This window comes from Ovis aries, chromosome 8 (assembly GCF_016772045.2).
Source record: "Ovis aries strain OAR_USU_Benz2616 breed Rambouillet chromosome 8, ARS-UI_Ramb_v3.0, whole genome shotgun sequence".
Lineage (NCBI taxonomy): Eukaryota > Metazoa > Chordata > Mammalia > Artiodactyla > Bovidae > Ovis > Ovis aries.
Genome location: NC_056061.1, coordinates 88,117,359 through 88,144,462, shown reverse-complemented (window position 1 = coordinate 88,144,462; position 27,104 = coordinate 88,117,359). Strand labels below are relative to the sequence as shown.

The following is a 27,104-nucleotide window of genomic DNA, read 5'->3' as shown; positions in this document are numbered from 1 at the left end:
TCCTGCGTAAGGGGCTTGGATGGTGAGTCTTATGGGTCAGTCTAGTTGAAACAGAGCACCCAGGGATTTACTCAAATACCATCGAGGTGCTGGTGTGAAGGTATGAGGTAGATGGGGTTAACCTCTACAGCTGGTTTTTGTTGTTCAGTCACTAAGTCGTGTCTGACTGTTTGCAACCCCATGGACTGCAGCATGCCAGGCTCCTCTGTCCTCCACTGTCTCCCGGAGTTTTCTTTTTTTTTAATTTATTTTAGTTGGAGGCTAATTACTTTACAATATCGTATTGGTTTTGCCACACATCAACATGAATCCGCCACGGGTGTACACGTGTTCCCCATCCTGAACCCCCCTCCCACCTCCCTCCCCATACCATCGCTCTGGGTCGTCCCAGTGCACCAGCCCCAAGCATCCTGTATCCTGCTTCGAACCTGGACTGGCGATTCGTTTCTTATATGATATTATACATGTTTCAATGCCATCCTCCCAAATCATCCCACCCTCACCCTCTCCCACGGAGTCCAAGATGTCCATCAGCAGATGAATGGATAAGAAAGCTGTGGTACATATACACAATGAAGTATTACTCAGCCATTAAAAAGAATACATTTGAATCAGTTCTAATGAGGTGGATGAAACTGGAGCCTGTTATACAGAGTGAAGTAAGCCAGAAAGAAAAACACCAATACAGTATAATAACACATATATATGGAATTTAGAAAGACGGTAACGATAACCCTGTATGTGGAGTTTTCTTGAATTAAAGTCCATTGAGTTGGTGATGCCATCCAACTATCTCATCCTCTGTCATCCCCTTCTCCTCCTGCCCTTAATTTTTCCCAGCATCAGGGTATTTTCCAAGGAGTTGGCTGTTTGCATCAGGTGGCAAAATTATTGGAGCTGCAGCTTCAGCGTCATTCCTTGCAGTGAATAGTCTGGGTTGATTTCCTTTAGGATGGACTGGTTGGATCTCTCTGAAGTCCAAGGGACTTTCAAGAGTCTTCAGTTAGTTGACTTGAATTAACGGTAATCACCTTCCCTAATGTGGGTGGGCCTCATCCAATCAGTTGAAGGAAGGCCCGAAGAGCCAAAACTGAGGTTTCCCTGCAAGCAAGTTCTGCCTCTAGAGGGCATGGTCTCCTCCTGCATGTGTCTAGCCTGCTGGCCGGTCCTAGAGAGTTCAAGCTTGCCAGCCCCCACATGCCATAAGCCAATTTCTTTAAAGATTTATTTTAACCTGCATATCCTCCTGGGACTTTCCCCTGGAGAATGGAGATTGATACAGGCCCCAGGGCAGAAAACTCCTATGCAGAGAGCCCAGGAGGAGAGTTTTCCAGGAATATGGGCTGGAGGTGATACGGAGCTAGCCAGGAACCTTGGGGACGGTGAGAAGTGCTCAGAGGTGCTAGAAATGGGGGTAGAGAAAAGCAGACTTGGAGCAGATTTGAAGTGGAAATGGCAGGATTTGCTGATAGGATGGGAGGCTGGAGAAAGGGCAGGAAACCAAAGGCCCCTTGGAGGGTTTCTGTCTGAGCACGAGAAGTGGCTGCCGGGGGGCTCTGGTTGGAGGACAGTGGGGTGGGAGGGAATTATGAGTTTTTAATTAAAAAAAATCTTACTTGGGCTTTTAAAAATACATTTTATCTCACCATTTAAATGTCTTCTTATTAATAGGATGAAGCCTCTTAGAATATGTGTGTTAGCTGTCTTTCTTTTTTCCCTTCTGTGCATTTTCTGGCACATAGCTGATACTCAATAACTACTTTTTATTGCTCATTGGCTACCCATTTATGTCATGCCCATTTGTTTTATGGGCTTTTCATCTGAATTCTGTGTAACTTGGCACATGGCATCTTGGATAGCATTCAGCAAGTACAAAGCATTGATTTCTGTTTGGAATAAACAATTTGACAACTGGGCTACAGGTTTTAAGTAATCAAGAACCTATTCACTTCTCAATGGTGTACAAGATGTATACTATTAGTACTACTTTAAATAGTAAGAAAGTTGAAATTATAAGGCGTGTGCCTGCCTGAGTGGGTTGTGAGTTGTGTGGATATGTGTTGGTACCGTGAGGGATCAAGCTGGTTGCCCCACATGGTTGATTGGAGCATAACCAGCTCCATCTGAAATTTTGGAGGATCAGCTTGTAAAGAGGTGCCAACATTCTGAAGGTGGAGGGGGCAGCATGCAAACTTCTCATGGTTCTTAGAGCCGATTAGAACCTCTCAAAAGCCCTTCCTGCTTTTTGTAGAAAGCAGAAAATTGTAGAAACGCTACAATTCCTTTCCGTTGTACAGAAGAGAATAGCAAGTCTCAGCTGCAGGTGGCTGGGGACCCAGGCATCAAGGTGGTCCATTTAGGTGAATCCACATCCTTAGCTGCTTGTGGAGATCAGGTCACTTGTATCACCGTGAAGATCCACCCTGTGCCTTTTGTAGACAGTGGACCTTGGCTTGGGTCAGCAACTCAAAGACTTTCCCTTGTCACTCCCTGCAGCGTATCTGTGTGGCCCACGCTTCTTCCCTGTGGCCTCACTCTCTGCCACTGGCCTTCACTCCTGCCTGGCAGAAGACAGTCTAATTGTGAAAAATGATACGCATGAACTTGTTCACAAGAACAGAAATGGACTCATGGATTTTGGAAACAAACTTCTGGTTACCACAGGGGAAATGTTGGGGGAGGGATAAACAGGAGGTTGGGATTAACACATACATGTTACTATATATAAAATATATAAACTAGATGACCAACAAGGGGATACTGCAAAGCACAGGGAACTCTACTCAATATTCCTAATAAGCTATATGGGAAAAGAATCCAGAAAAGAATAGATGCATATGCATATATGGGCTTCCCAGGCGGCTCAGCGGTAAAGAGTCTGCCTTCCAACGCAGGAGATGGAAGAGACCCAAGCTCCAACCCTGGGTCGGGTAGATCCCCTGGGTTGCGTATGGCAGCCCACTAGAATTCTTGCCTGGGAAAGCCCATGGACAGAGGAGCCTGGAGAGCTACAGTCCACGGGGTCACAAGGAGGTGGACACGACTGAAGTGACTTAGCATTCACGCCAGGGGCGAGCGCTGTCTCAAGTCCCACTTCACACGATCAAGAAAATCAGGTAGAGACGGGCTTGCACTTGGCAGAAAGCCTGACCAATAAGCTGCCAGAGGGAACACGGAGACCGCCTCCATGAGCTGGGCAGCAAAGACGTGTTTTAGTCTGAGGCCACAGAAAGCATGAAACAAAAAGTAAGAAACAGCGTGCAATTCTGGATGGGGCCCTGGAGCAAGACAAGGACGGCGGTGGAGAGCCTGGTGAGGCCCAGTCAGAGCTGGTGGCTTAGATGCCAGTGGGGGACAGAGTCCATTTCACAGCTTTCATGGGTGCACCATCGTCACAAAGCATGCTAACACTGGGGGAACCTGGCTGAGGTCCTAACCCTTAGGAGCTCTCTGTACATCCTTTACAATTTTTAAGTGAACCTGAAGTTATTCCACAATAAGCTAATAAGCACCAATGAATAGATTATTTCAAATATCAGGAAGCCCAGAGGCAGGCAGTTTGGATCTGATCCAACGGCTTTACAATGTCCTCGGGTATCCAAATTCTGTCCATGGTTCTGTTGCCCTAGTGTTTCGGCTTAACATTTAAATTTCTTCCCTCGTGGTAAATTGGCCAAAGAAGAGATACACTTCATGTTATTCCGCACTGGCTTTTGTATCAGGGAGGAAAATCTTTCCCAGGAGCTATCAGCAGACTTCCCACCAGAAATCACGGGATGGAATTGGGTGGATGCTCGAACTCTGGTTGCAAGAGAGCCTGAGGTTTCAGGAGCGAGGCCGGGGCAGAACAGGATAAGCTGGGAACAGAGGTGCTGGGGTTGGGGACTGATAAGGCTGGGACAGTCACTCCGGACTGGCACTTTCAAGGCGTAGCACCGTGAACCAAGAGATGAGGAGAGGGAGCCATCGCTGGACCTCCAAAGGAGGGCATCTTGTAGGGAGACCACCGTGAAAGGAGCCCAAGGTGACCTCCAAGGAAAGGATCTGGCCCGTCTTGTCGGGATCGAGGGGCCTGGGGAGTCTCATCCAGCATCGGGCTCTGCAGGCGGTCAGCAGGGGTGGCCATGCTTCCCAATGTGGCCAGAACCAACGGCTGCACCTTTCGGAGTTTCTGCATCTGTGAAACGGCAGCAGTGACAATCCTTCCATCGTATCGTTGTTTGGGGATGAAGTGGGGAAATACAGGTTGAGCACTAACGTGCTGCTTGGACTAAAGTAAATAAATGCTCAGTAAGTGTTAGTATCAGCCTGTATTTATGCACAACCAAAGCCCTTTCTCCCCTCAGCCTGCAGGGCAGACCCGGCGTAGGCTCTGAGCTGATGCAAGAAGTGATTGTTCATCCACTCGAGATCTTGGTTCCACTGATACTTTACTTGGATTTTATGAGAATTTGTGTTTGTGAGAATAATCAGTTAGGACTCTGGAAAAAATAGAACTCTTTTCAAGGGGTAGAACACAACATAAGTTAGTATCACAAAATAAGAGGATCTTTTATTCAGTTCAGTTCAGTTGCTCAGTCGTGTCTGACTCTTTGTAACCCCATGGACTGTAGCACGCCAGGCTTCCCCGTCCATCACCAACTCCCAGAGCTTATTCATAAACTCATGTCATCAGTGATGCCATCCAACCGTCTCATCCTCTGTGCTCCCCTTCTCCTCCTGCCCTCAGTCTTTCCCAGCATCAGGGTCTTTTCCAATGAGTTAGTTCTTTGCATCAGGTGGCCAAAGTATTGGAGCTTCAGCTTCAACATCAGTCCTTCCAAAGAAGATTCAGGACTGATTTCCTATAGGATGGACTGGTTTGATCTTGCAATCCAAGGGACTCTCAAGAGTCTTCTCCAACACCATAGTTCAAAAGCATCAATTCTTCGGCGCTCAGCTTTCTTCCCAGTCCAGCTCTCACATCCATATACGACCACTGGAAAAACCATAGCCTTGACTAGACGGACCTTAGTCAGCAAAGTAATGTCTCTGCTTTTGAATATGCTGTCTAGGTTGGTCAGCTTTTCTTTCAGGGAGTAGGCGTCTTTTAATTCCGGGCCGCAGTCACCATCTACAGTGATTTTGGAGCCCAGAAAAATAAAGTCAGCCACCGTTTCCATTGTTTCCCCTTCTATTTGCATGAAGTGAAGGGACCAGATGCCACGATCTCAGTTTTTGGAATGTTGACTTTTAAGCCAGGTTTTTCACTCTCCTCTTTCACTGTCATCAGTCATCACTGATGTGAGTGAAAGTCACTCAGTCGTATCCTACTCTTTGCGACCCCGTGGACTGTACAGTCCATGGAATTCTCCAGGCCAGAATCCTGGAGTGGGTAGCCTTTCCCTTCTCCAGGGGATCTTCCCAACCCAGGGATCGAACCCAGGTCTCTCGCATTGCAGGTGAATTCTTTACCAGCTGAGTCACAAGGGAAACCCTTTCATCAAAAGGTTCTTTAGCTCTTCTTAACTTTCTTCCATGAAGCCTGTGTCATCTGCGTATCTGAGGTTATTGATATTTCTCCCTGAAATCTTGATTCCAGCTTGTGCTTCAACCAGTCCAGCACTTTGCATGATGTACTCTGCATACAAGTTAAATAAGCAGGGTGACAAAATACAGCTTTGACATACTCCTTTCCTAATTTGGAACCAGCCTGTTCCATGTCTGGTTCTAACTATTGAATCTTGACGTGGATACAGGTTTCTCAGGAGGCAGGTCGGGTGGTCTGATATTCCCATCTCTTTCAGAATTTTCCACAGTTTATTGTGATCCACACAGTCAAAGGCTTTAGCATAGTCAGTGAAACAGAAGTAGATGTTCTTCTGAAATTCTCTTTTTCTATGATCCAACAAATGTTGTCAACTTGATCTCTGGTTCCTTTGCCTTTTCTGCTACTGCTAAGTCACTTCAGTCGTGTCCGACTCTGTGCGACCCCATAGATGGCAGCCCACTAGGCTCCTCTGTCTCTGGGATTCTCCAGGCAAGAACACTGGAGTGGGTTGCCATTTCCTTCTCCAATGCATGAAAGTGAAAAGCGAAAGTGAAGTCGCTCAGTCATGCCCGACTCTTAGCGACCCCGTGGATTGCAGCCTACCAGGCTCCTCCGTGCATGGGATTTTCCAGGCAAGAGTACTGGAGTGGGGTGCCATTGCCTTCTCCAAATGCAGCTTAAACATCTGGAAGTTCTCAGCTTGTTTTAAAAAAGTATGCAACTCTGGGGCTTCCCAGGTGATGCTAGAGGTGAAGAACCTGCCTGCCAAAGCTGGAGAAGGGGATGGCAGCCCACTTCAGTATTCTTGCCTGAGAGCCCCATGGTCAGAGGAGCCTGGCGGGCTGCAGTGCATGGGGTCCTAAAGAGCTGGCCTCCATGGAAGCGACTTAGTGCAAGGCGCCTCTGCCTGTCCAGGCGTGTGTTCGGCCCCCTGCTGGTGGCGGAGTGGTGGGCGGGGGGCTGCTTGGGACCCAAGGGCTCCAGCAGTGCTCTGTCTGTAGGCCCTCAGGGCTCTTCTCCAGGCGCCTCTGTCTCTTGTAGTCAAATGTAGTTCTTGCATTAAAGCCAGTGATTTATGGACTTGCCTGGTGGTCCAGTGGTTAAGAATTTGTCTTCCAACGTGGGGATGTGGGTTCAATCCCTGGTGCGGGGGGAGCGAAGAACCACCTGCTGCAGGGCAATCACAAGCCAGGCTTGATGCGGCCGAACATAAAAATGAATCAATTAAAATGCAAAAAAAACACCCCAACTATTTAAAATCCCAAGGGCAAGGAGGTTTTACCTATATTGTTTTACCTGTATTTATAAATACAGCTATGTTTGGGACTTCCCTGGTGGCTCAGATGATAAACAATCTGCCTGCAACGTGGGAGACCTGGTTTCGACCCCTGGGGCAGGAAGATCCCCTGGAGAATGGCATGGCCACCCACTTCAGTACTGTTGCCTGGAGAATTCCAAGGACAGAGGAGTCCATGGGGTCGCAAAGAGCGGGACACAACTGGGCGACTTAGCACAGCACATAAATGTAGGTGTTCAGTTTCCATTGGAATTTATTTCCTAGAACAATTCTAGGTTCACAGCAGAATTGAGCAGATGGCCCAGAGGTTTCCCATATGGCCCCTACCCCAACGCATGCACGCCCTCCCACATTACCAACATCCCCCACCAGAGGGATATATCATTAGCAGTATAATCGATGGACCTGTGTTGAGACCTCATCACCCAGAGTCCACAGTTTACACGAGGGCTTCACTCTTGGTGGTGTTCCTTTCATGGGTATAATGAGCTGTATCCACTGTTATAGTATCACTCAGAACAGTTTCACTCATGTCCCCCAAATCCTCTGTGTTCTGCCTGCTCATTCTATCCATTCATTCCCTAACCCCTGGCCACCGCTGATCTCTTTGCCTTCTCCAAAATGTCCTCTAGCTGGAACCATACAGTGGGTTGGAGAAGGGAATGGTAACCTACTCCAGTACTCTTGCCTGGAGAATTCCATGGACAGAGAAACCTGCTGGGTTACAGTCCATGGGGTCGCAAGGAGTCGGACATGACTGAGCGACTAACACGCATGCACACACACACACACACACACGCACACACATACACACACATACACACATGCACACACACACACACACACACACACACCCCGTATGTAGCCTTTTCAGACTGGCTTCTTTCTCTTAGGAAAATGCATTTAAGATTCTTCCGTCTCTTTCCATAGTTTGAAACCTCATTTCTTTTCAGTGCTGAATGTTGCTGTTGTTCAGTTGCTCAGTCGTGCCCAACTCTTTTAGACCCTGTGAACTGCAGCATGCCGAACTTCCCTGTCCTTCACTATCTCCTGGAGCTTGCTCAAACTCATTAGTCGGTGATGCCATCTAACCATCTCACCCTCTGTCATCCCCCTCTCCTCCTGTCTTCAATCTTTCCCAGCATCAGGGTCTTTTCCAATGAGTTAGTTCTTCACATCAGGTGGCCAAAATATTGCAGCTTCAGCTTCAACATCAGTCTTTCCAATGAACATTCAGGATTGATTTCCTTTAGAGTTGACTGGTTTGATCTCCTTGTAGTCCAAGGGACTCTCAAGAGTCTTTTCCAACACCATAGTTTGAAAGCATCAATTCTTTAGTGCTCAGCTTTCTTAATAGTCTCAACTCTCACATCCATAAGTGACTATTGGAAAAAAACCATAGCTTTGACTAGATGGACCTTTGTCGGCAAAGTAATGTCTCTGCTTTTTAATATGCTGTCTAGGCTGGTCATAACTTTTCTTCCAAGGAGGAAGCATCATGTTAATTTCACGGGTGCAGTCACTGTCAGTAGTGATTTGGAGCCCAAGAAAATAAAATTTGTCACTGTTTCCGTTGTTTCCCCATCTATTTGCCATGAAGTGATGGGACTGAATGTCATGATCTTAGTTTTTATTTTATTTTTATTTTTTTTCACTTTTAAAATATTTTAATTAACTGAGACAGACCTAAAACCGCAGCTTCTGGAAGAACCATTTGTTCTTGCCAGTCTTGTATCTCTCCTCAAATTTGACCTTTGCCTCTTGTCGGGCCTTGAGTTTGAGAGCAGGGTCTCTGAAGACATCCTTGTTGACAACAGTTTTGTCCAAGGGGATATCCACAGAGTACCTTGTGGGCATGAGGTGATTATAATTATAAACTTTCACAAAAGACTTGATCTTTGACCTCTTGGCGATTTTCTTCTTGCCCATGGCAGCTGTCACTTTGCGGGGATAGCGATCAATTCCAGCCACCAGAGCATGGCTGTAGGGTCGGTCTGAGGTGCCGTCATCAATGATCTTAGTTTTTAGAATGTTGAGCTTTAAGCCAGCTTTTTCACTCTTCTCTTTCATCTTCATTAAGAGGCTCTTTAGTTCCTCTTCACTTTCTGCCATCAGGGTGGTGTCATCTGCATATCTGAGGTTATTAATATTTCTCCCAGCAATCAATAATATCCATTATCTGGAGGTATCACCTCTTGAAGGACTTCTTGATTGCTTCCAATTTTTTGGCAACTGAGAACAAAGCTTTTCTCAACACTCATGTGCGCACTGAGATCACTGGGAAGAGTGCGCTTAGCTTCGTAAGAAGCTGCAAGGCCCCTTCCACAGTAGCCACGCGGCTTTGCATTCCTTCCCGCCGGCGAGAAACGAGGGTTTCTGCCCTTCACTCTCCCACCTGCGCTCGGCGTCGTCAGTGTCCTGGGTCTGGGGCCTTCTCGCAGGTGTGTGCTGGGACCTCACCACTGTTTGAATCCACATTCCCCTGGTGACCAGTGATGCGCAGCATCTGGCCACAGGCTTCCCGCCACCTGTATGCCTTCTTTGATGAGTTGTGTGTTCAGATCTTTGCCCATGTTTCAGTTCAGTTCAGTTCAGTTCAGTCGCTCAGTCGTGTCTGACTCATTGCGACCCCGTGAATCGCAGCACGCCAGGCCTCCCTGTCCATCACCAACTCCCGGAGTTCACTCAGACTCGCGTCCATCGTGTTTAATCTGGATTATTTATTTTCTTATTGTTGAGTTTTTAAAGTTCTTTGCATATAACAGTCCTTTATCAGATGTGATTTTTGGAAATATTTTCTCTTAATTTGTGGCTTGTCTTTTTATTCTCTTGACAATAATTCACCTTTAACATAAAACTAAAACATCTTGAAAATCTTTGAAAGCGCATTAAGCAATTAACAATTTCGCAATTTCACCTACTTTTACATTCCCCTACTCTGGAAATTAGTATACTGAAGTTTTCTGCAGCAAAAAGATAAAACCTCAGAATATATACTTTATTTTCTGAGAATACGTGCTCTCAAGAGTTTCATTATTACACAAGTCATATTTCTTTTGGAAATTTTGGAAAATACTTGACAATATAAAAAAGCAGGAAAATGTCCATGATTATGCACTCTCAGTGGCTCTCAGTGTTCATATTTTGGCAGGTTTGCTTAATCCTGCCAATCTTTTTTCTCCTAATTTTTAAAGACATTCTTTAACAGAAATAAATAATCTGTCCCCTTTCCTGTAAATTATTTAATGTGTTTTCCCATGTTGCCTCTTTTCAATAATAAGCAACAAATTAGCACCATTTATTGGATAATTCTTTCATAAGAGTGAAAAGATAACTATTCACAGCATTACATACACGCACACAAAATAGAAATAGTGTTTGCTCAGACCAGTTGACTGTACATGTCTATTCCATTCTACACATCTGTGGATTCTACATCAAGGCCTTCAATTTTAAAGATCAAGAACAAAAAAGCAATTAATTAGATGAAGGGATTTGTCCAAGATTCCACAGAAAATCTAGGGAATAATTAGGACTAAGACTGAGATTGTCAATGCTTTCAGACTATTCCATCAGCACTTTGCCAATTGCTGAGAAGGAGGTGGTACAGGCAGCCGTTTCCAAAATTAGCTCACTTACTTCTCTGAGCATCTGCTGGGACTTGTGCAAATACAGACACAGTGAAGCCTTGACCTGAATCCTGCAGAGTCCCCCTTCTGCCTCTGCGATGTGGGAAACAGAATAAGAACAGAAAAATGAGACAGGAGAACAAACTGGGGAAATGTTCAAGGAAAAGGCATTAAAGGAGACAGAACAGAAGTGTCTTAGCACCAGCGTATTTCTAGCTGATGTTTAAAGTTGCATGGAATCTGAGAAGATTATTGCGCACTTAATAATGTTTTATCATGAATGATAATTCACTACTAGGTCAGATATACTTATTCATTATTTGAAATACATTCATGGACACATATATGCATCTATATGTATAATCTCTTGCATAATATGCGTGAAAAACGTTGACCAACGTATCAGAAATAGCTCTAACTTTAATCAAACGTTGTTGTCTCTTTCTGCAAACTACTTCTGTGCATGCATGCCTGCTAAGTTGCTTCGGTCTTTGCGACCCCAGAGACCATAGCCCACCAGGCTCCTTTGTCCCTGGGATTCTCCAGGCAAGAATACTGGAGTGGGCCCTCCTCCAGGGGATCTTCCCAACCCAGGGATCAAACCTGTGTCTCTTCTGTATCTCTTATATCTCCTGCATTGGCAGGCGAGTTCTTTACCACTAGTGCCACCTGTGAAGCCCAACTATTTTTATAAACTTAATTAATTTGGACTTGCAGTTAGTGAACTCATTTAAACTTATTTACAGTATGTCATTCTCTTTAGAACCCTGAATAGAGCATTCTATTCAGAACGATGACCATCTTAACTTGAATTTGGCCTCTTATTCTAATTTTATATACATCAATTCAAAAATATAAAAGTAAACTGTAAACAGGAATATTTTTGCAAGAATAAAATATGATTTTCAGTCTCAATTGATTGTTATTGTGGAGACTTGATCAAAAATTATAACTTGTTATCATCTGAGTTTCCTTAACTTTGACTATCAGCTTAGCCTTCCAGATATCATATTTAAATGGATATTATGTTTTATGTTCAAACATAAACAAAATCCCTTGGATCTATTCTTTCAAAATTCATTACACCAAGAACTAATTTGGTCCATGGATGTCCCATGTTTTATTCTTGCGGCATTTAACAAAATTTTAATTCCCAGATAAGTTGTTAAATTCCACCGTCAGTGCGTGTTGTAGATTTTTTATTCTACCTTCATTGTCTGGAATAGTAGGAGGCAGGGCGGTCTGAAGGGTTCTCCTACACCTAGGACGCAAAGGGGTTTCACCCGTGGCTCAGTTCAGTTCAGTCGCTCAGTTGTGTCCGACTCTTTGAGACCTTGTGGACTGCAGTATGCCAGGCTTCCCTGTCCATCACCAACTCCCAGGGCTTGCTCAAACTCATGTCCATCAAGTCGGTGATGCCATACAACCATCTCATCCTCTGCCGTCCCGTCTCCTCCTACCTTCAATCTTTCCCAGCATCAGGGTCTTTTCCAGTGAGTCAGTTCTTCTCATCAGGTGGCTAAAGTATTGGAGTTTCAGCTTCAGAATCAGTCCTTCCAAAGAATATTCAGGACTGATTTCCTGTAGGATTGGCTGGTTGGATCTCCTTGCAATCCAAGGGACTCTCAAGAGTCATCTGCAAGACCACAGTTCAAAAGCATCAATTCTTTGGCACTTAGCTTTCTTTCTAGTTCAACTCTCACATCCATACATGACTACTGGAAAAATCATAGCCTTGACTAGATGGACCTTTGTTGACAAAGTAATGTCTCTGCTTTTTAATATGCTGTCTAGATTGGTCATAGCTTTTTTCCCAAGGGGCAAGTGTCTTTTGATTTCATGGCTGTAGTCACTATCTGCAGTGATTTTGGAGCCTAAAAAAATAAAGTCACTGTTTCCACTGTTTCCCCATCTATTTGCATGAAGTGATGGGACCAGATGCCATGATCTTAATTTTTTAAATGCTGAGTTTTAAGCCAGTTTTTTTTTCTTTTCACTCTCCCTTTTTCACTTTCTTCACGAGGCTCTTTAGGTCTTCTTTACTTTCTGCCATAAGGGTGGTGTCATCTGCATATCTGAGGTTATTGATATTTCCCCCAGCAATCTTGATTCCAGTTTGTGCTTCATCCAGCCCTGCATTTCGCATGATGTACTCTGCATATAAGTTAAATAAACAGGGTGACAATACAGTCTTGATATACTCTTTTCCCAATTTTGAACCAATCTGTTGTTCTATGTCCCATTCTAACTCTTGGTTCTTGACCTGCATGCAGATTTCTCAGGAGGCAGGTAAGAGGGTCTGGTATTCTCATCTCTTGAAGAATTTTCCACAGTTTGTTGTGATCCACACAGTCAAAGGCTTTGGCATAGTCAATAAAACAGAAGTAGATGTTTTTTCTGGAACTCTCTTGCTTTTTCTATGATCCAACAGGTGTTGGCAATTTGATCTCTGGTTCCTCTGCCTTTTCTAAAACCAGCTTGAACATCAGGAAGTTCACGGTTCACGTATTGCTGGCTTGGAGAATTTTGAGCATTACTTAACTAGTGTGTGAAATGAATGCAATTGTGTGGTAGTTTGAACTCTCTTTGGCATTGCTTTTCTTTGGGATTGGAATGAAAACTGACCTTTTCCAGTCCTGTGGCCACTGCTGAGTTTTCCAAATATACTGGCATATTGAGTGCAGCACTTTCACAGCATCATCTTTTAGGATTTGAAATAGCTCAGCTGGAATTCCATCTCCTCCACTTGCTTTGCAGTGATGCTTCCTAAAGCCCCCCTGACTTCACACTCCAGGGTGTCTGGCTCTGGGTGAGTGTCACACCATTGTGGTTATCTGGGCCGTGAAGTTGTCTTTTGTATAGTTCTTCTGTGGCTCAGTGGTAAAGAATTCACCTGCAAGGCAGGGACAAGGGAGATGCAGGCTCCATCCCTGGGTCAGGAAGATCCCCTGGAGTAGGAAATGGCAACCCACCCCAGTATTCTTGCTTGGAGAGTCCCATGGACAGTGGAGCCTGGTGGGCTACCTACAGTCCATGGGTCCCAAAGAGTCAAACACAACTGAGGGACTAAGCGTGAAGGATGCAAAATTGTTGTGAGCTGCAAACAGAGTAAAAGAGGAGAGGAAATAACTATTGATTTTATGGGTGTCCTCACAGAAAAAGAGGTAGGACTCATGGCCTCTTAGAGGTGCTCTACTTCCAAGTGCTAAGCAGCGGCTCTTGCTGGATGTCAGAGTCTGCTTGTATTTGTAAGGGACTCAGTGTGTTCACAGTGCTCCTATGGGCATTTGACCTGTGTGCATTCCAAGCCTCTGGGGGTACCCATCGCTGACTCCTCCATAACATTGCCCGGTCAGTCAGACTCTCTCTTTAATTGCTCTTTTCCTGTGTCTTTCCCCTTAACTGGTGAACATACCCAAGTTATCCATGTTACAAACAAGAGACAACAAGGAAAGTAACAAATTTGCATGCTTTCAGCAGCTGTAGTGTGGGCTGTCTACCCAACCTCATTACCCACGTCCGCTTTACTGAAAGAATCTGTTTCACTATTGTTTTATATTGCTATTTTTTCCACAGTACCCGCCTCTCCTCTGCTACAGCCCTTGTAACTTGGCAGGCCTGACTTTCCTTCTATACCTAAGAGCAGGTCCCAGATCACACCAAGTCAAGGGATGTCAGTTTTATCCACACACTAGACTCATCTGAGGGAAATTTAAAAAAAAAAAATATGCCCGAGCTTCCACCTGGACTAGTGAAAATGAGAGATTGATGAGACTTGGACATCAGAAATTGTTATAAGTTCCCCTGGCTCTTCTAACAGATGAGATGGGGGTTTTGACTCCATCGCTCCCTGGTATTTGATCAGGAACTCAGGCTGCAGCCGGGTACAGGTGACTCTTCCTGTCCAGGGATGGGAATGAGACCTATGGCGGCCCAATCAGGTGAAGGGAAGGATGCTCCTCTGCGGTTGGGAGCGGGCCTCTGGCGCCTGCCAGTCACCCAGGGGGCCGGTTGCCTAGATAACTGTCCATGCTGGCTACTGTCTGTGATGACGAGCAAGGACATGGAGAGAGTGGTATGGACACACAGGGGCACGGGGAGGAGGTCGCGAGACTGTGACCCGACCTGACGCACGCTCCCGGAGGCCCCCCACCTCGGCCCTTTCTGTGTTTTCTGATGTGAGCCATGCTGAGTCAGGCTGTAGTGCTTGGGGCATTCATCACCTCCCCGTTCTCCTCTCCAGGGTGTTCAGGCCACGGTCTTCTGACAGCCTCACGTCCACGTGAAGGGCTGCCATCTAGCGTCTGCCCAGGATGCTGGGCACTGTTCTCATTAACGTGGGTAACTGTGTCCTTCTCACTGGTCCCCGTTCATCCGGCTTCACTCCCTCCGTCACAAGCACCTGCTCGTGGCCCTAAATAGAGGCCGGCATCTCTACTTTGACTCCACAAGGGAGAGTCCTCAGCCGAGAGCAGCCGTCCTTCCTTCCTGCCTCCTTAGAGTAGAGTCCATCCTTCAGAATCACAAGTTCACCTCATCTAGGAAGTTGCCCTCCACTCTCGCAGGGTGAGCATGAAGCTCCTACTATGTGCACATTATCACAGATGCGATGGTGACTGCAGCCATGAAATTAAAAGACGCTTACTCCTTGGAAGGAAAGTTATGACCAACCTAGACAGCATATTCAAAAGCAGAGACATTACTTTGCCGACTAAGGTCCGTCTAGAAAAGGCTATGGTTTTTCCTGTGGTCATGTATGGATGTGAGAGTTGGACTGTGAAGAAGGCTGAGCACTGAAGAATTGATGCTTTTGAACTGTGGTGTTGGAGAAGACTCTTGAGAGTCCCTTGGACTGCAAGGAGATCCAACTAGTCCATTCTGAAGGAGATCAGCCCTGAGATTTCTTTGGAGGGAATGATGCTAAAGCTGAAATTCCAGTACTTTGGCCACCTCATGAGAAGAGTTGACTCACTGGAAAAGACTCTGATGCTGGGAGGGATTGGGGGCAGGAGGAGAAGGGGACGACCGAGGCTGAGATGACTGGATGGCATCATGGACTCGATGGACGTGAGTCTGAGTGAACTCTGAGAGATGGTGATGAACAGAGAGGCCTGGCGTGCTGTGATTCATGGAGTCGCAAAGTGTCGGACACGACAGTGACTGAACTGAACTGAACTGAACTGATGTCTTTCTGTTACCATGCGATGTCTGTTGGGGCCAGTGTCCCCAGTGAATGGGGTTGAGCTGTAAGTCACATTACACCTGTGTCTCAGCGTCTTCAGATGCATGATGTGTTGTGACTCTTGTGGGCTGGACAGTGTCCCCACAAAAGACACTGAATTCCTAACCCCCATCCTCCCCTGTCCTCCAGGATGGGGCCGTGTTTGGAATGACGGTCTTCGCAGGTTACTAAGTTTGGATGAGGTCACTAGGGTTGGCCCTGCTCCAATATGTCTGTGCCCTCATGAAAAGGAGCTTTGCACATAGACGTGCCCACGGGGAGAACTCCGTGGGAAGATGCACCTTGCTTTGCTTCTGGACTGCAGATCAGTGAGGGATGCGTTTCTGTCATCTCAGCCACGTACACAGTATCAGAGTCTGTGGTACTCTGTGACAGCAGCTGCGGGAAGCAAAGAGGGGGACCCCTGCATGGTTACTCGAGGACTGACTGAAGAAGTGAGCAAAGGGGCTAAGCTTGACCCCAGGAATGAAGCCCCAGCCCCAGCACAGGTAGTTCAGTTCAGTTCAGTCATTCAGTTGTGTCTGACTCTTTGCAACCCCATGGATGGCAGCACGCCAGGCCTCCCTGTCCATCACCAACTCCTGGAGCTTGCTCAAACCCATGTCCATTGAGTCGGTGACGCCATCTAACCATCTCATCCTCTGTCGTTCCCTTCTCCCGCCTTCAATCTTTCCCAGCATCAGGGTCTTTTCAAATGAGTCAGTTCTTTGCATCAGGTGGCCAAAGTATTGGAGTTTCAGCTTCAGCATCAGTCCTTCCATGGAACACCCAGGACTGATTTCCCTTAGGATGGACTGGTTGGATCTCCTTGCAGTCCAAGGGACTCTCAAGAGTCTTCTCCAACACTATAGTTCAAAAGCATCAATTCTTCGGCACTCAGCTTTCTTTATAGCCCAACTCTCACATCCATACATGACTGCTGGAAAAACCATAGCCTTAACTAGACAGACCTTTGTTGACAAAGTAATGTCTCTGCTTTTTTAGTATGCTGTCCAGGTTGGTCATAACTTTCCTTCTAAGGAGTAAGCGTCTTTTAACTTCATGGCTGCAGTCACCCTCTGCAGGTGGAGCTGTTACTGAATGCAAGCTTACATGCCCGACCCGCAGCGAGGTCAGTCAGCAACAACATGGACTTTGGAGCAGAGACAGGTTTATTGCAGGGCTGCACAAGGAGAACTGGGAGCTGATGCCTCTCCCACATCCTGAACTCTTGGAAGAATTTCAGCAAAATAGTTTTCTATTTTTCTTCTTTTTGTCTGTGCCATGAGGCTTCCTGGATCCAGTTCCCCAACCAGGGGCTGAACCTGGCTGGCGGCAGTGAAAGCTCGGGGGGCCTTCCCTCAGCAAGCAGTTTTTTAAAGACACCGTGAGGTCAGAGCCTGGCAGTTTGTTGTAAACTTCTTGGTGTAGGAATCCTTTGTTCTTGCAGGTCAGGTCACATGTTCCTGTAAACCTTTAACAAAACAAATGCTGTCCTCTGCTCTGCAACTTTTTATCTGTATGAATGAGATATTAGCCTTAAAGGTCAGATCCTGAGAACTGGCTCTCCTGTATATTTCAAGCTATACAAGACTTTTTTTTCTTTAATGTCTGTTTTATTTGTTTGTTTCTGGCCATTGCACAGTCACGTGGGGTCTTAGTTCCCCAGCCAGGGACCAGACTTGAGCCTCCTGGTTTGGGGGCACAGATCCTTAACCACCAGACCCCCAGGGAAGTCCTTAACATTCTTAAAGCAAAGCGAAAGCAATAGAATACAAAGGGTAAAGCAGAAGAGAAATCTCACGTGGAAGCAGATTTGTTCTTCCCTATCGCAGAGCCGAAGGGTAGGGAAGGCATTTGTACTGCAGGGCTGGGTTCTGGGGCTCAAACCTAGACCACTCTGTTCAAAATGATGTACATAGCGGATGTGACTTTTAACTTGTGAATTCACACCCTTCATTTCTAGGTAAGAAAATTATTTTTTAACCTAAGTTTTATCTAGATTTCTTTTCCCCTGCTCTTTTAAGAATTAATGTTAGGCTTTTCTGGAATTCAAGCACTCATATAAGCAATTGCATACTTAAAATCTATTTCAAGGTAATTATCTGCTTCACTGTATTCTTCATTTCAAATCCTCTCGGTTCATTGAAAGTAATTCGGGTTTTCCCTCTCTCCAGACAATGCTTTGCTAGACATTTTCCTACACTTTCAAAACGTACTGAACTCAGAGTTCTTGGCAGAAATGAGAAAACAGTGGTGACATTCTCTTGAGGTAGTAAAGTGAAACTGACCTATTTAATTTTTCAAATCTCAAGGAATTTACACACAAATAAAACTGGTTCACACCCCTGTAAAATGGCTGGAGATTTTTTATCTAATTATTTCAGAAATGTAACCATTAGCTTATTCTTTCTGAGAAGGTTGCCCTTCACATTGGAAATATGCCTGTTTGGCTACTGTGTTTCCTTTTGACCTGTGAAGTTTAGGGCACAATTTTTCATTTCCCCTTTTCTAAATCACATACTCTTAAGTTTCCTTGGCTTGTTCAGAACCCTGACTTCTGGAGCTCAGTTAACTTTCTCCGGCAGCTTATCCAGAATATTACAAAGGGGAGCCCCCAGGATTGGGTGGGACCCTCCTACCCCCCCTCCTACCCCCCAACAGCGGCTACTCCAGGTAACGTTCCATATCTGCCCTGGCGAGGCCAGGGAGGCCAAGAGGAAGAGTACCCTGTGTCAGCATCTTCACGTCCTCCAGTTCCCTTCTTTCCATATGGGAGGTGATAATAATAACTCACGGTAACTGTTGTGAAGGTCAAGTCCCAGAAGACAGTGGCTTTGGGGATGTCAGTAGTAACAGTGACGTCCCCCTTTGGAGGGACTCCCACACTCGCCCCGTGAGTGGGGAGCAGGGTGCTGGGCAGCAGCCCACAGTGTCACAGGATGGGCATCCGACCCTCAGGACTGCCCGACTGAAAGCACACTGCCTGCCTGCTGGGGGCGGGTGCGGTCCTCCCCAAGCCTGTGCCCAGCCCTGGATGGGCTCACCCAGGAGGGCAGGCGCTGGGGCAGTTACTACCAGCTTCCGTCTTGTGTCAGTCGAGGGTTGGTTGCTGCTCGGGTGGGTGGGGGGTAGGGGGGCTCATGACCCTGGTGCCCCCTGCAGAAGCCAGCTGACCTCTGGGGCTAGAGAGGGGTCTTAGGACGGGGGCTTGGCCAGTGCGTGGGACCCTCCTGCCACGCTGCAGGTGACATCCAGGGTGGGGCGAGGGCCTCTAGGAGGATAGGGAGAGTATGTGCTGCTACAGGGAAGAGAGACAGGCCAGGGGAAGCTGACCGAGAGGGCAGGTGTGTGCCTGCAGATGAGCCTCATGCACCTCAGTTCTTCTGGCCTGTAGGTTCTGCCAGTGGCTTGAAAATTAATTTTCACAGGGAAGGAGTCCTCTCGTCTTGGGCCTTTTCTGTACCAGCAAAACATCCAGTTCTCAGGCTGCAGCAGAGCCCGTGACATTTTCTGTCCTATCTTTTTGGGAGCAGCCAGTGCAGGGTGTGACCTCCTCTGGCGTCTCTGGCTTCGAGACGTTCTGTGCTCTCTGGCTTGCCCACGCAGGCTTTTGGGAATTCTTTCCAATATTTTGCTCAGTTCTCAGCGTCTACTGTCTCCTCCTGCTCTGATGCAGGTGAGCCAGGCTCCACCGCCTCTTTCCTTGGATGGTTCTGTCTTTCTCTATATTTAAGGTTACTTATTTTCTCTGTGCTTCCCTGGAAGCTCAGCTGGTAAAGAATCTGCTGCAATTCAGGAGATCCCGGTTTGATTTTGGGGTTGGGAAGTTCCCTGGAGAAGGGATAGTCTATCCACTCCAGTATTCTTGGGTTTTCCTGGTGGCTCAGACAGTAAAGAATCCACCTGAAATGCGGGAGACCTGGGTTTGATCCCTGGGTTGGGAAGATCCCCTGGAGGAGACCTTGGCAACCCACTCTAGTATACTTGCCTGGAGAATCCCCATGGACAGAGGAGTCTGGCGGGCTGCAGTCCATGGGGTCACAAAGTGTCAGGCATGACTGAGCAACTAAGGCACAGCGCACATTCGCTCTGTGACCTTGGGCTTCCCTGGTGGCTCAGATGGTGAAGAATCTGCCTATAATACAGGAGACCTGGGTCTGATCCCTGGGTCAGCACCTTAGCTCTCTCTTGCGATTCAGTTATCATGGTCTTGAAGTTATCTAGCTTTTTCTTGTAACCGGAGTAGGAGAGATGTTCCTTCTGGCTTTCTGCCTCCCAAGTACAAGGGGATCACCCTCCTTCAGTCATGTTTCCATTTGTAAATCTCTGTTAATAGCTTCTGACATATTCTGTCAATAGGATAATTCATTTTTACAAACATAATCCTCAGATGTTGGGAAATCTTGACAGGTCTCTTGACTCAAGTGTTATTTAGCACTGCTTTGTAATTTCGTTTAGGTAAAGAATCTTCGTGGGATGTGGGAGACCTGGGTTCAATGCCCAGGTTGGGAAAATCCCCTGGAGAAGGGAACCCCCACTCCAGGATTGTCGGGGTTTCCTTGGTGGCTCAGGTGGTAAAGAATTTGCCTACAATGTGGGAGACCTGGGTTTGATCCTTGGATCAGGAAGAGCCCCTGGAGAAGGAAATGGCAACTCTTTCCAGTATTCTTGCCTGGAGAATTCCATGGATAGAGGAGCCTGCTGGGCTACACCCATGGGGTCGCAAAGAGTCGGACCCGATTGAACAACTAACACTTACTTTCAGCACTGCTTCCAATTTCTGTTTCCTTAGAGATCTAATTTGTTGGAACTTGGTTGTACTCGCAAGGTGCAGCCTCAGTGAATATCAAGCTTCCAGACCCACGTGTCAGCTTTGTGTAACAGCCCCTGGGAGTTGAAAGGGAGGGGGGATTCTACCCATGGAAGCAGTCAGGCAAGTGAAGTGAAGTGAAAGTCGCTCAGTCGTGTCTGACTCTTTGCGACCCCATGGACTGTAGTCCATGGAATTCTCCAGGCCAGAATACTGGAGTGGGTAGTCTTTCCCTTCTCCAGGGGATCTTCCCAACCCAGGTGTCGAACCAGAGTCTGCAGGCAGATTCTCTACCAACTGAGTCACAAGGGAAGCCCAAGAATACTGGAGTGGGTAGCCTATCCCTTCTCTAGCAGATCTCAACCCAGCAATCAAGCTGGGATCTCCTGCATTGCAGGCAGATTCTTTACCAACTGCACCCCCAGGGAAGCCAGGCAAGGACCCCAGATAACAGGCTGGACCTACCTGCTCCTGGAAATCATCGCTGGCGAGAACTGTAGCTTGGAGGGAATGGCTCTCCTGGGCTGCTGCTTCTGTGAACATTATCACACCCCCCCAGCTTCACTCTGCCCCCTGCAGCCTGACCCCTGCTGCCAGTCTGATGTTTTTATTCTCATTTAAAATCGCTGAAAGTATTTTCCATTTTGCATTCCATTTACACTTATCATTTTTACCCGAGACTTTCTAAGGAGTCACCTGAAGACATGGACAAATCTTTACAGTGAAAGGCTGAAATATTCATTTCAGATCTCGTTTCCTGTTCAGGAGTGTACAGGGTACATTTGTGATCACCGGCTGGCATGCCACCTATGGACTGAATGGGTAATAGAAGGAACCATGAAGGATGGAATAGAATAGAGGATTTCTGAAAAATTGAGTATCTAGAGGTGTTATGGAAACGTTTTTGAGTTACATGAAATATTTTATCCAAGTTTTCCCTGAAGTAATTGCTTACTTTTGAAAAGCAATGATATTTTATTTAAATTGACTCGAGTCTCATGGGTAAATGAAATCTAGTGTGTAGACACATGAAGGAATAAGGAGATTTATTGCTATTTAACTTTTTCAGGTTAAGAGTTAGAGAATCCAGCAGAAAGAAATGATACATTTCACTCAGCAACTCATTTTAAAATTTATGGGGTTTTTTACATTATTTATTTTGTAATAATAATAAAACACTTTTATTAAAAGCTCAAGATCTTTCTATTCTCTTCCAGAAAAGCATAAGTCTATTCCTATGGAGTCATTCAAATATTTATTCAGCCCCTTCTATACGCTGCACGCGGTGATGGATAAAGCTCAGCCCTTGTCGTCAAGTAGTCTATGTTTCTGATGTAGCTGACAAGGGTCCAAGCTCGATTTTTCACATAGTTTTCACTTCCTTCAGTGGAGAAAAGAAAGAGCTCTTATGGCATTGCATGGTAAGTCCTGTAACATAGATGTCTTTGTGTTTTGTAATATTTTGCCTGTTCAAGTGGAAACTTGATGAGTCACTAGGGGTTTTCTTCTAACCAGTTTGACTTTTGAATTCATTTGAATTGATTGAATTGACTGGTAGCTTTTCTCTGAGAACACAGACAAAAGTCATTTTCCAGCTGATCTTTAGCTAAAAATGTCAGTCATGCAAGCATTCATGTAGTTATTACTCTCCAGCCTTTTAAAACATCATTACAGACCACTTTAAAAAATTTCCCCTATTTCCAGTTGATCCATGGGAGATTGAAATGGTTTCAAGTTACTAAATTAAGTATATTGTGCATTTCATTTATGTCCCCTTTTTAAAGCCATTAGAAAAAAAAATACGAAAGGATTTGCTGTAAAATCTCGAGCAGGGCATGTTTTGGGGGGCAATTTTAGAATTTCATCAGTAGGGAAGGTATGACCATGTTCATCTTTAGGAAAAACTTTTAGCCTAAAAATGGAAACTTATATTAAGAGAGTCCATGAGAACTTTGATTCTAGGGCTTCCTTATTCCTTGGTGAATTCACAGGTTCAGAAAGCCTCAGACGTTATCGGTGACTTTCCATCATGATTAGCTTGCTAGACATCCAGCTTTAGAGAAGAGGATCCATCTTACAAAAACATCTGGTGACAATGTTGCAAGGGTCCTGGCTGTTTGAGTCTAACAAATGTAGCAGAAACTAGGAGAACTGGAGCTGAGATTCCAGGGTGAGTCCGCTATCCACTCTGACACTGCTTTTGGCTTGTGGACATTCATATGTATTTTACTACTCAGGTGAGGGCCCTTGGAATGCCCTTTCTCAGTGTGGTCCATGGGTCGCCTGCATCAGAACCATCCTGGATTTTGGAAAATTCAGATTCCCTGCTCATAGTCCACCTCAGAGTCTGGGGCTCTATATATTTCATCTGCTTCCTGAGCGGAGACATCTCGTTCAGTTTTTGCTTTTGTTCAGTTGCTGAGTCGTGTTTGACTCTTTGTGATCTCATGGACTGCAACATGCCAGGCTTCCCTGTCCTTCTCTACCTCCTGGAGTTTTCTCGAACTCATGTCCATCAAGTTGGTGATGCCATCCAACCATCTCACCCTCTGTCATCCCCCTTTCCTCCTGCCTTCCATCTTTCCCAGCATCAGGGTCTTTTCCAATGAGTCAGTTCTTTGCATCAGGTGGCCAAAGTATTGGAGCTTCAGCTTCAGCATCAGTCCTTCCAATGAACATTCAGGGTTGATTTCCTTTATGATTGACTGATTTGATCTCCTTGCTGCCAAAGGACTCTCAAGAGTCTTCTCTAGCACCACAGTTAGAAAGCATCAATTCTTCAGCACTCAGCCTCTTTCTTTTTTTGTTGTTGTTGGAGGAGGGGGAAGGGGGCATCAGTTTCCACAGTTTTAAATCAGAGGATTAGACTGGAATTTGGTTTTCAAGGCTTTCCCCATGGGATGCAGGTACAAGTTTCAGGAGTATTGGCACTCCACCGTCCCCCCACCCCTGAAGCTGGGAGGGAAAATAAAGGATTTTCTCCTAAGGCCTCTGGGGAATGTAGCCCTACTAATTCCTTGGCTAGCAGAACTGCGAGAGGATAGCTTCCCGTCATTTGAAACCACACAGTGTGGCGACTTGTCACAGCAGCTGCAGGGCACTAGTATACCATGGCTTTCACTGAATGCCAAAGATTCCCTGGGGATTTTTACTTTTACCACTTGATGGATTATCTGGAAATAGGTATGCCTTCTACTCTCAAAAACTTGAAAACTGGGCAAAACGATGAAAGATCAGCTTTCAGACCTTGGACAACAGGTGTGTTCCCTGAGAGAAGAGGGCATGCGAGGTGGCTTTAGAGCAGGAGGAAGGTCCCCAGCGAGTGCTGGTGGTTGGAGACGCCAACGGGCTGGAATTTGCAGAACAGAGGAAAAGAGAGTCAGGAGCCATGCAGGGAATACACCCCGGAAGTCCGCTCAGGAGGCCCTTTGAATCTCCGCCAGGTATTTATCTGCACGTCTGTACCTGCACACGAGCTCTGTGCTTTTGCAGTGTGTCATCAAAAATTAATCAGTTGACCTAAGAAAGAACTGGAAAACTTTATTCAAGCCGAATTTGAGAATTATAACCTGGGAAGAGAATCTCAGAAAACTCTGAGAACCATTCTACCTGTTAGAAGTCAAGACACAAATTTATATGCTTTTTTATTTTTTGAGACAGAGGGTTGTATATCTAATGATGTATTATTGACAGTTAACATAATCCAGATCTAAGCACCTTTGTGATGGGTCATGGGGCCCCTCACGAGATCAAGAAAGGATGCTGCGTTTCAAGGAGTTGTCTGTTGATGCTGGGAGAATGTTGCTCTTTGTGTCTGAGCAGGTATTTCTGCTGACAGTGGGAGGTCTGGTCTATACGAAGCGCAGATGAGCAATGCACAGAACAGGGAGAGAGGAGGTCAAAAGGGAGAGAAGAGTTTTTATGTTTAAATTCTTCTTGTCTTGAAATACGAATATTTTTCATTCTCAAATTTTATTTATTGAAAAATAAAATATGAATTTTATTTCATAGGAGTGATGCTTATCATTAGTAACCAGGACAATACACTATTGAAGCCTCATAAGACATCCAGCTCACCCGGTCCATCAGCTAAAATGAGACGCCTGTTGTTTGCATGGGTGACCCTGGCTAAAGAGGACCCCCTGGAAAAGCAAATGGCAATCCATTCCAGTATTCTTGCCTGGAGAATCCCAGGGACAGAGGAGCCCCTCAGGCTACAGTCCACAGGGCTGCAGCGTCAGACAGGACTAAAGAGACTTAGCACGCATGCATGGCGCAACAGGTGTGGCCATACAGTGTGGGTTCGTGTATAAGATGATACTAATCACCTGGAGCAAGATTAGGCAGCTTCTTATACCTTCTATACTCACAGCAATATAACCCCTTGAATTTACTCCTAGGCGTTTCAAGAGAAGCGAAAAACTTATATTCACACAAGGACTTGTGTACAAATGTTAAGACCAACTTACTTATAACTGCCCCAAACTGACACTGCTTAGACATCCACCAGGTTAAGAATGATGAACACAAAGTGGAATATCCACGCAGCGGAACACCACTCAACAAGGAAAGCGATCACGTTACTGGTCCCTGCAACCTGGGTGAATCTCAAAATCATGATGACGAGAGAGAGAAGTCAGAAGGCAAAGCATATATTGCATGATTCAGTTTATCAAAACTTCTAGGCCTGGCAAAATAGAAAAGAGAGCGGACCTGTGGTTAGGGCTGGTATGAGGGGTGGTTTGGCAAGGGGCGTCAGGGAAATTTTGGGGGTGAGAGAAAATTTAATGCGTGGCAGTGGCAGCGGTAGTTCTGTTTGCATTTGTCAAAACACATTGAACTGTACACTCAAAATGTGGGAATTAATAAATTTGATTAGTGAAATATTTCTCGTGAATTTTAATTGAGGGTTCCAGTGTTCAGCAAGTATCATGGGGATGGTGGAAGTGGTGGTGGAGGTTTAGTCTCTAAGTCGTGTCCAACTCTTGCGACCCCATGGACTGCAGCCTGCCAGGCTCCCCTATCCATGGGATTCTCCAGGCAAGAGTACTGGAGTGGGTTGCCATTTCCTTCTCCAGGGGATCTTCCCAACCCAGGAATCAAACCCGGTCTCCTGCATTACAGGCAGATTTTTTTACCGACTGAGTTATGAGGGAGGTAGGGTCAAGACCCTTGCCCCCTCTCTCAGTTCAGTTCTCTGAAGCATTCCATTTTGAAGTTTGGATACCATCCTCTCAAACGATAAAGACCAAGTTTCCCGGGTCAATGTTGAACAGGAGGCTTTCTTTGTATCCACCACAAGATGGCAGGGCAGCCTTCTTTACAGGATTTTAAACTGCTCCATCCAAATCCAGCTCTGTTTAGGATGCTTTTAGGACCCTAACAAGAGGCGTTGGGATGGCAAATATCCCTCCGAGGCTGCAGGCTAAGGGAGAGGGCTGTCTTTCAACCTGAGACTCCCAGCCACACCGGGCCCACTGGAAGAGCTGTGCAGAGACCCCTTCCATGTCTATGCTCCTCAGGTGTTCAGGGGGTGTCAGCGTCGAGACAGGCAGAACTGACTGAGGCTGGGCAGCACTGAGCAGACACTTCTGCCTGTTTTATAAAGTCAGGAGTTCCGAGACGCATGTGAGAAGAGTGTGATTCAATGCACGCTGTGATGACAAGGTCTTCAGCAGCCGGGTCAGGAGGCTGCATTCGAATGGACACTCTAGGTTGGGAGGCTTCGGTTGCTGGCTTGCTGTTCCGGGAGCTCTTTCTTTCATACCGGCTGCCCTCAGGGAGGAGGGGGAGGAAGGGCAGGAGGAGGGAAGAAGACCACAGGAGCACAGCGTTCCTCCTAGGGAGCAGGAACAGAGCCTTCCTCTCGGCTTTAAAAGTTTCCTTGAAGTTCAGTTAGTTTACAACGTTTTGTCAATTTCTTCTTCTGCTGCTGCTGCTAGGCCACTTTAGTCGTGTCTGACTCTGTGTGATGCCAGAGACTGCAGCCCACTAGACTCCCCCGTCCCTGGGATTCTCCAGGAAAGAACACTGGAGTGGGTTGCCGTTTCCTTCTCCAATGCAGGAAAGTGAAAAGTGAAAGTGAAGTCGCTCAGTAGTGCCGAACTCTTAGCGACCCATGGACTGCAGCACACCAGGCTCCTCCATCCATGGGATTTTCCAGGCAAGAGTACTGGAGTAGGGCGCCATTGCCTCCTCCATCAATTTCTGCTCTACTGCAAAGTGATTCAGTGATGCAAATACATCTATTCTTTTTCAAATTCTTTTCCATCAAGGCTGCTGAATACAGCTCCCTATGCTATATAGTAGGACCTGGTTGGGAACCCGTTCCATATGTAAGTTTTCATCCGCTCACCCCACACTCCCACTTCCCTGCCACTTGGCAACCACGAGTCCATGCAGACTCTGCCTTCTCTTCTGTCCACTCCTGTGCCCCCACACAGGGAATTACTTTACGTGTTAGGAGGTCAGTCGCCTTCAAAATGAATGTAAGAAAGAATGAAAGGTGTAAAGAGAAAGCAACAGCGAGAACTATTAACACACAGCAAGGGACACAGAAAAAGTAACTGCAGCTCCTGCAGCCGGAAAGCAGGTGTTTGATGGTGTGTGGCTTC

General features: G+C 46.2%; 2 protein-coding genes across 3 annotated transcripts in view; one reads left to right on the top strand and one right to left on the bottom strand.

Annotated features, from left to right (window-relative positions):
- Positions 1-25,374, top strand: part of C8H6orf118 (chromosome 8 C6orf118 homolog) — a 49,559-nt gene extending 24,185 nt beyond the window's left edge. The window contains exons 11-13 of one of the 2 annotated variants that reach the window (XM_042253700.2): positions 21,708-21,911; positions 22,482-22,660; positions 24,502-25,374. The gene's annotated coding sequence lies outside the window, so the exon portion shown is untranslated. The remainder of the gene's footprint in view (positions 1-21,707; positions 21,912-22,481; positions 22,661-24,501) is intronic. The other variant, XM_060419316.1, reaches the window with a different exon arrangement.
- On the bottom strand, positions 8,455-21,033 carry LOC121820186 (large ribosomal subunit protein eL27-like). Its single transcript, XM_042253488.2, has 2 exons — positions 20,956-21,033; positions 8,455-8,843 (listed from the first exon to the last, which is right to left on the bottom strand). Exons 1-2 carry the CDS (start codon positions 21,031-21,033, stop codon positions 8,514-8,516), a joined length of 408 nt encoding a protein of 135 aa, XP_042109422.1. The 3' UTR covers positions 8,455-8,513.
- Positions 25,375-27,104: the final 1,730 nt, after the last annotated feature.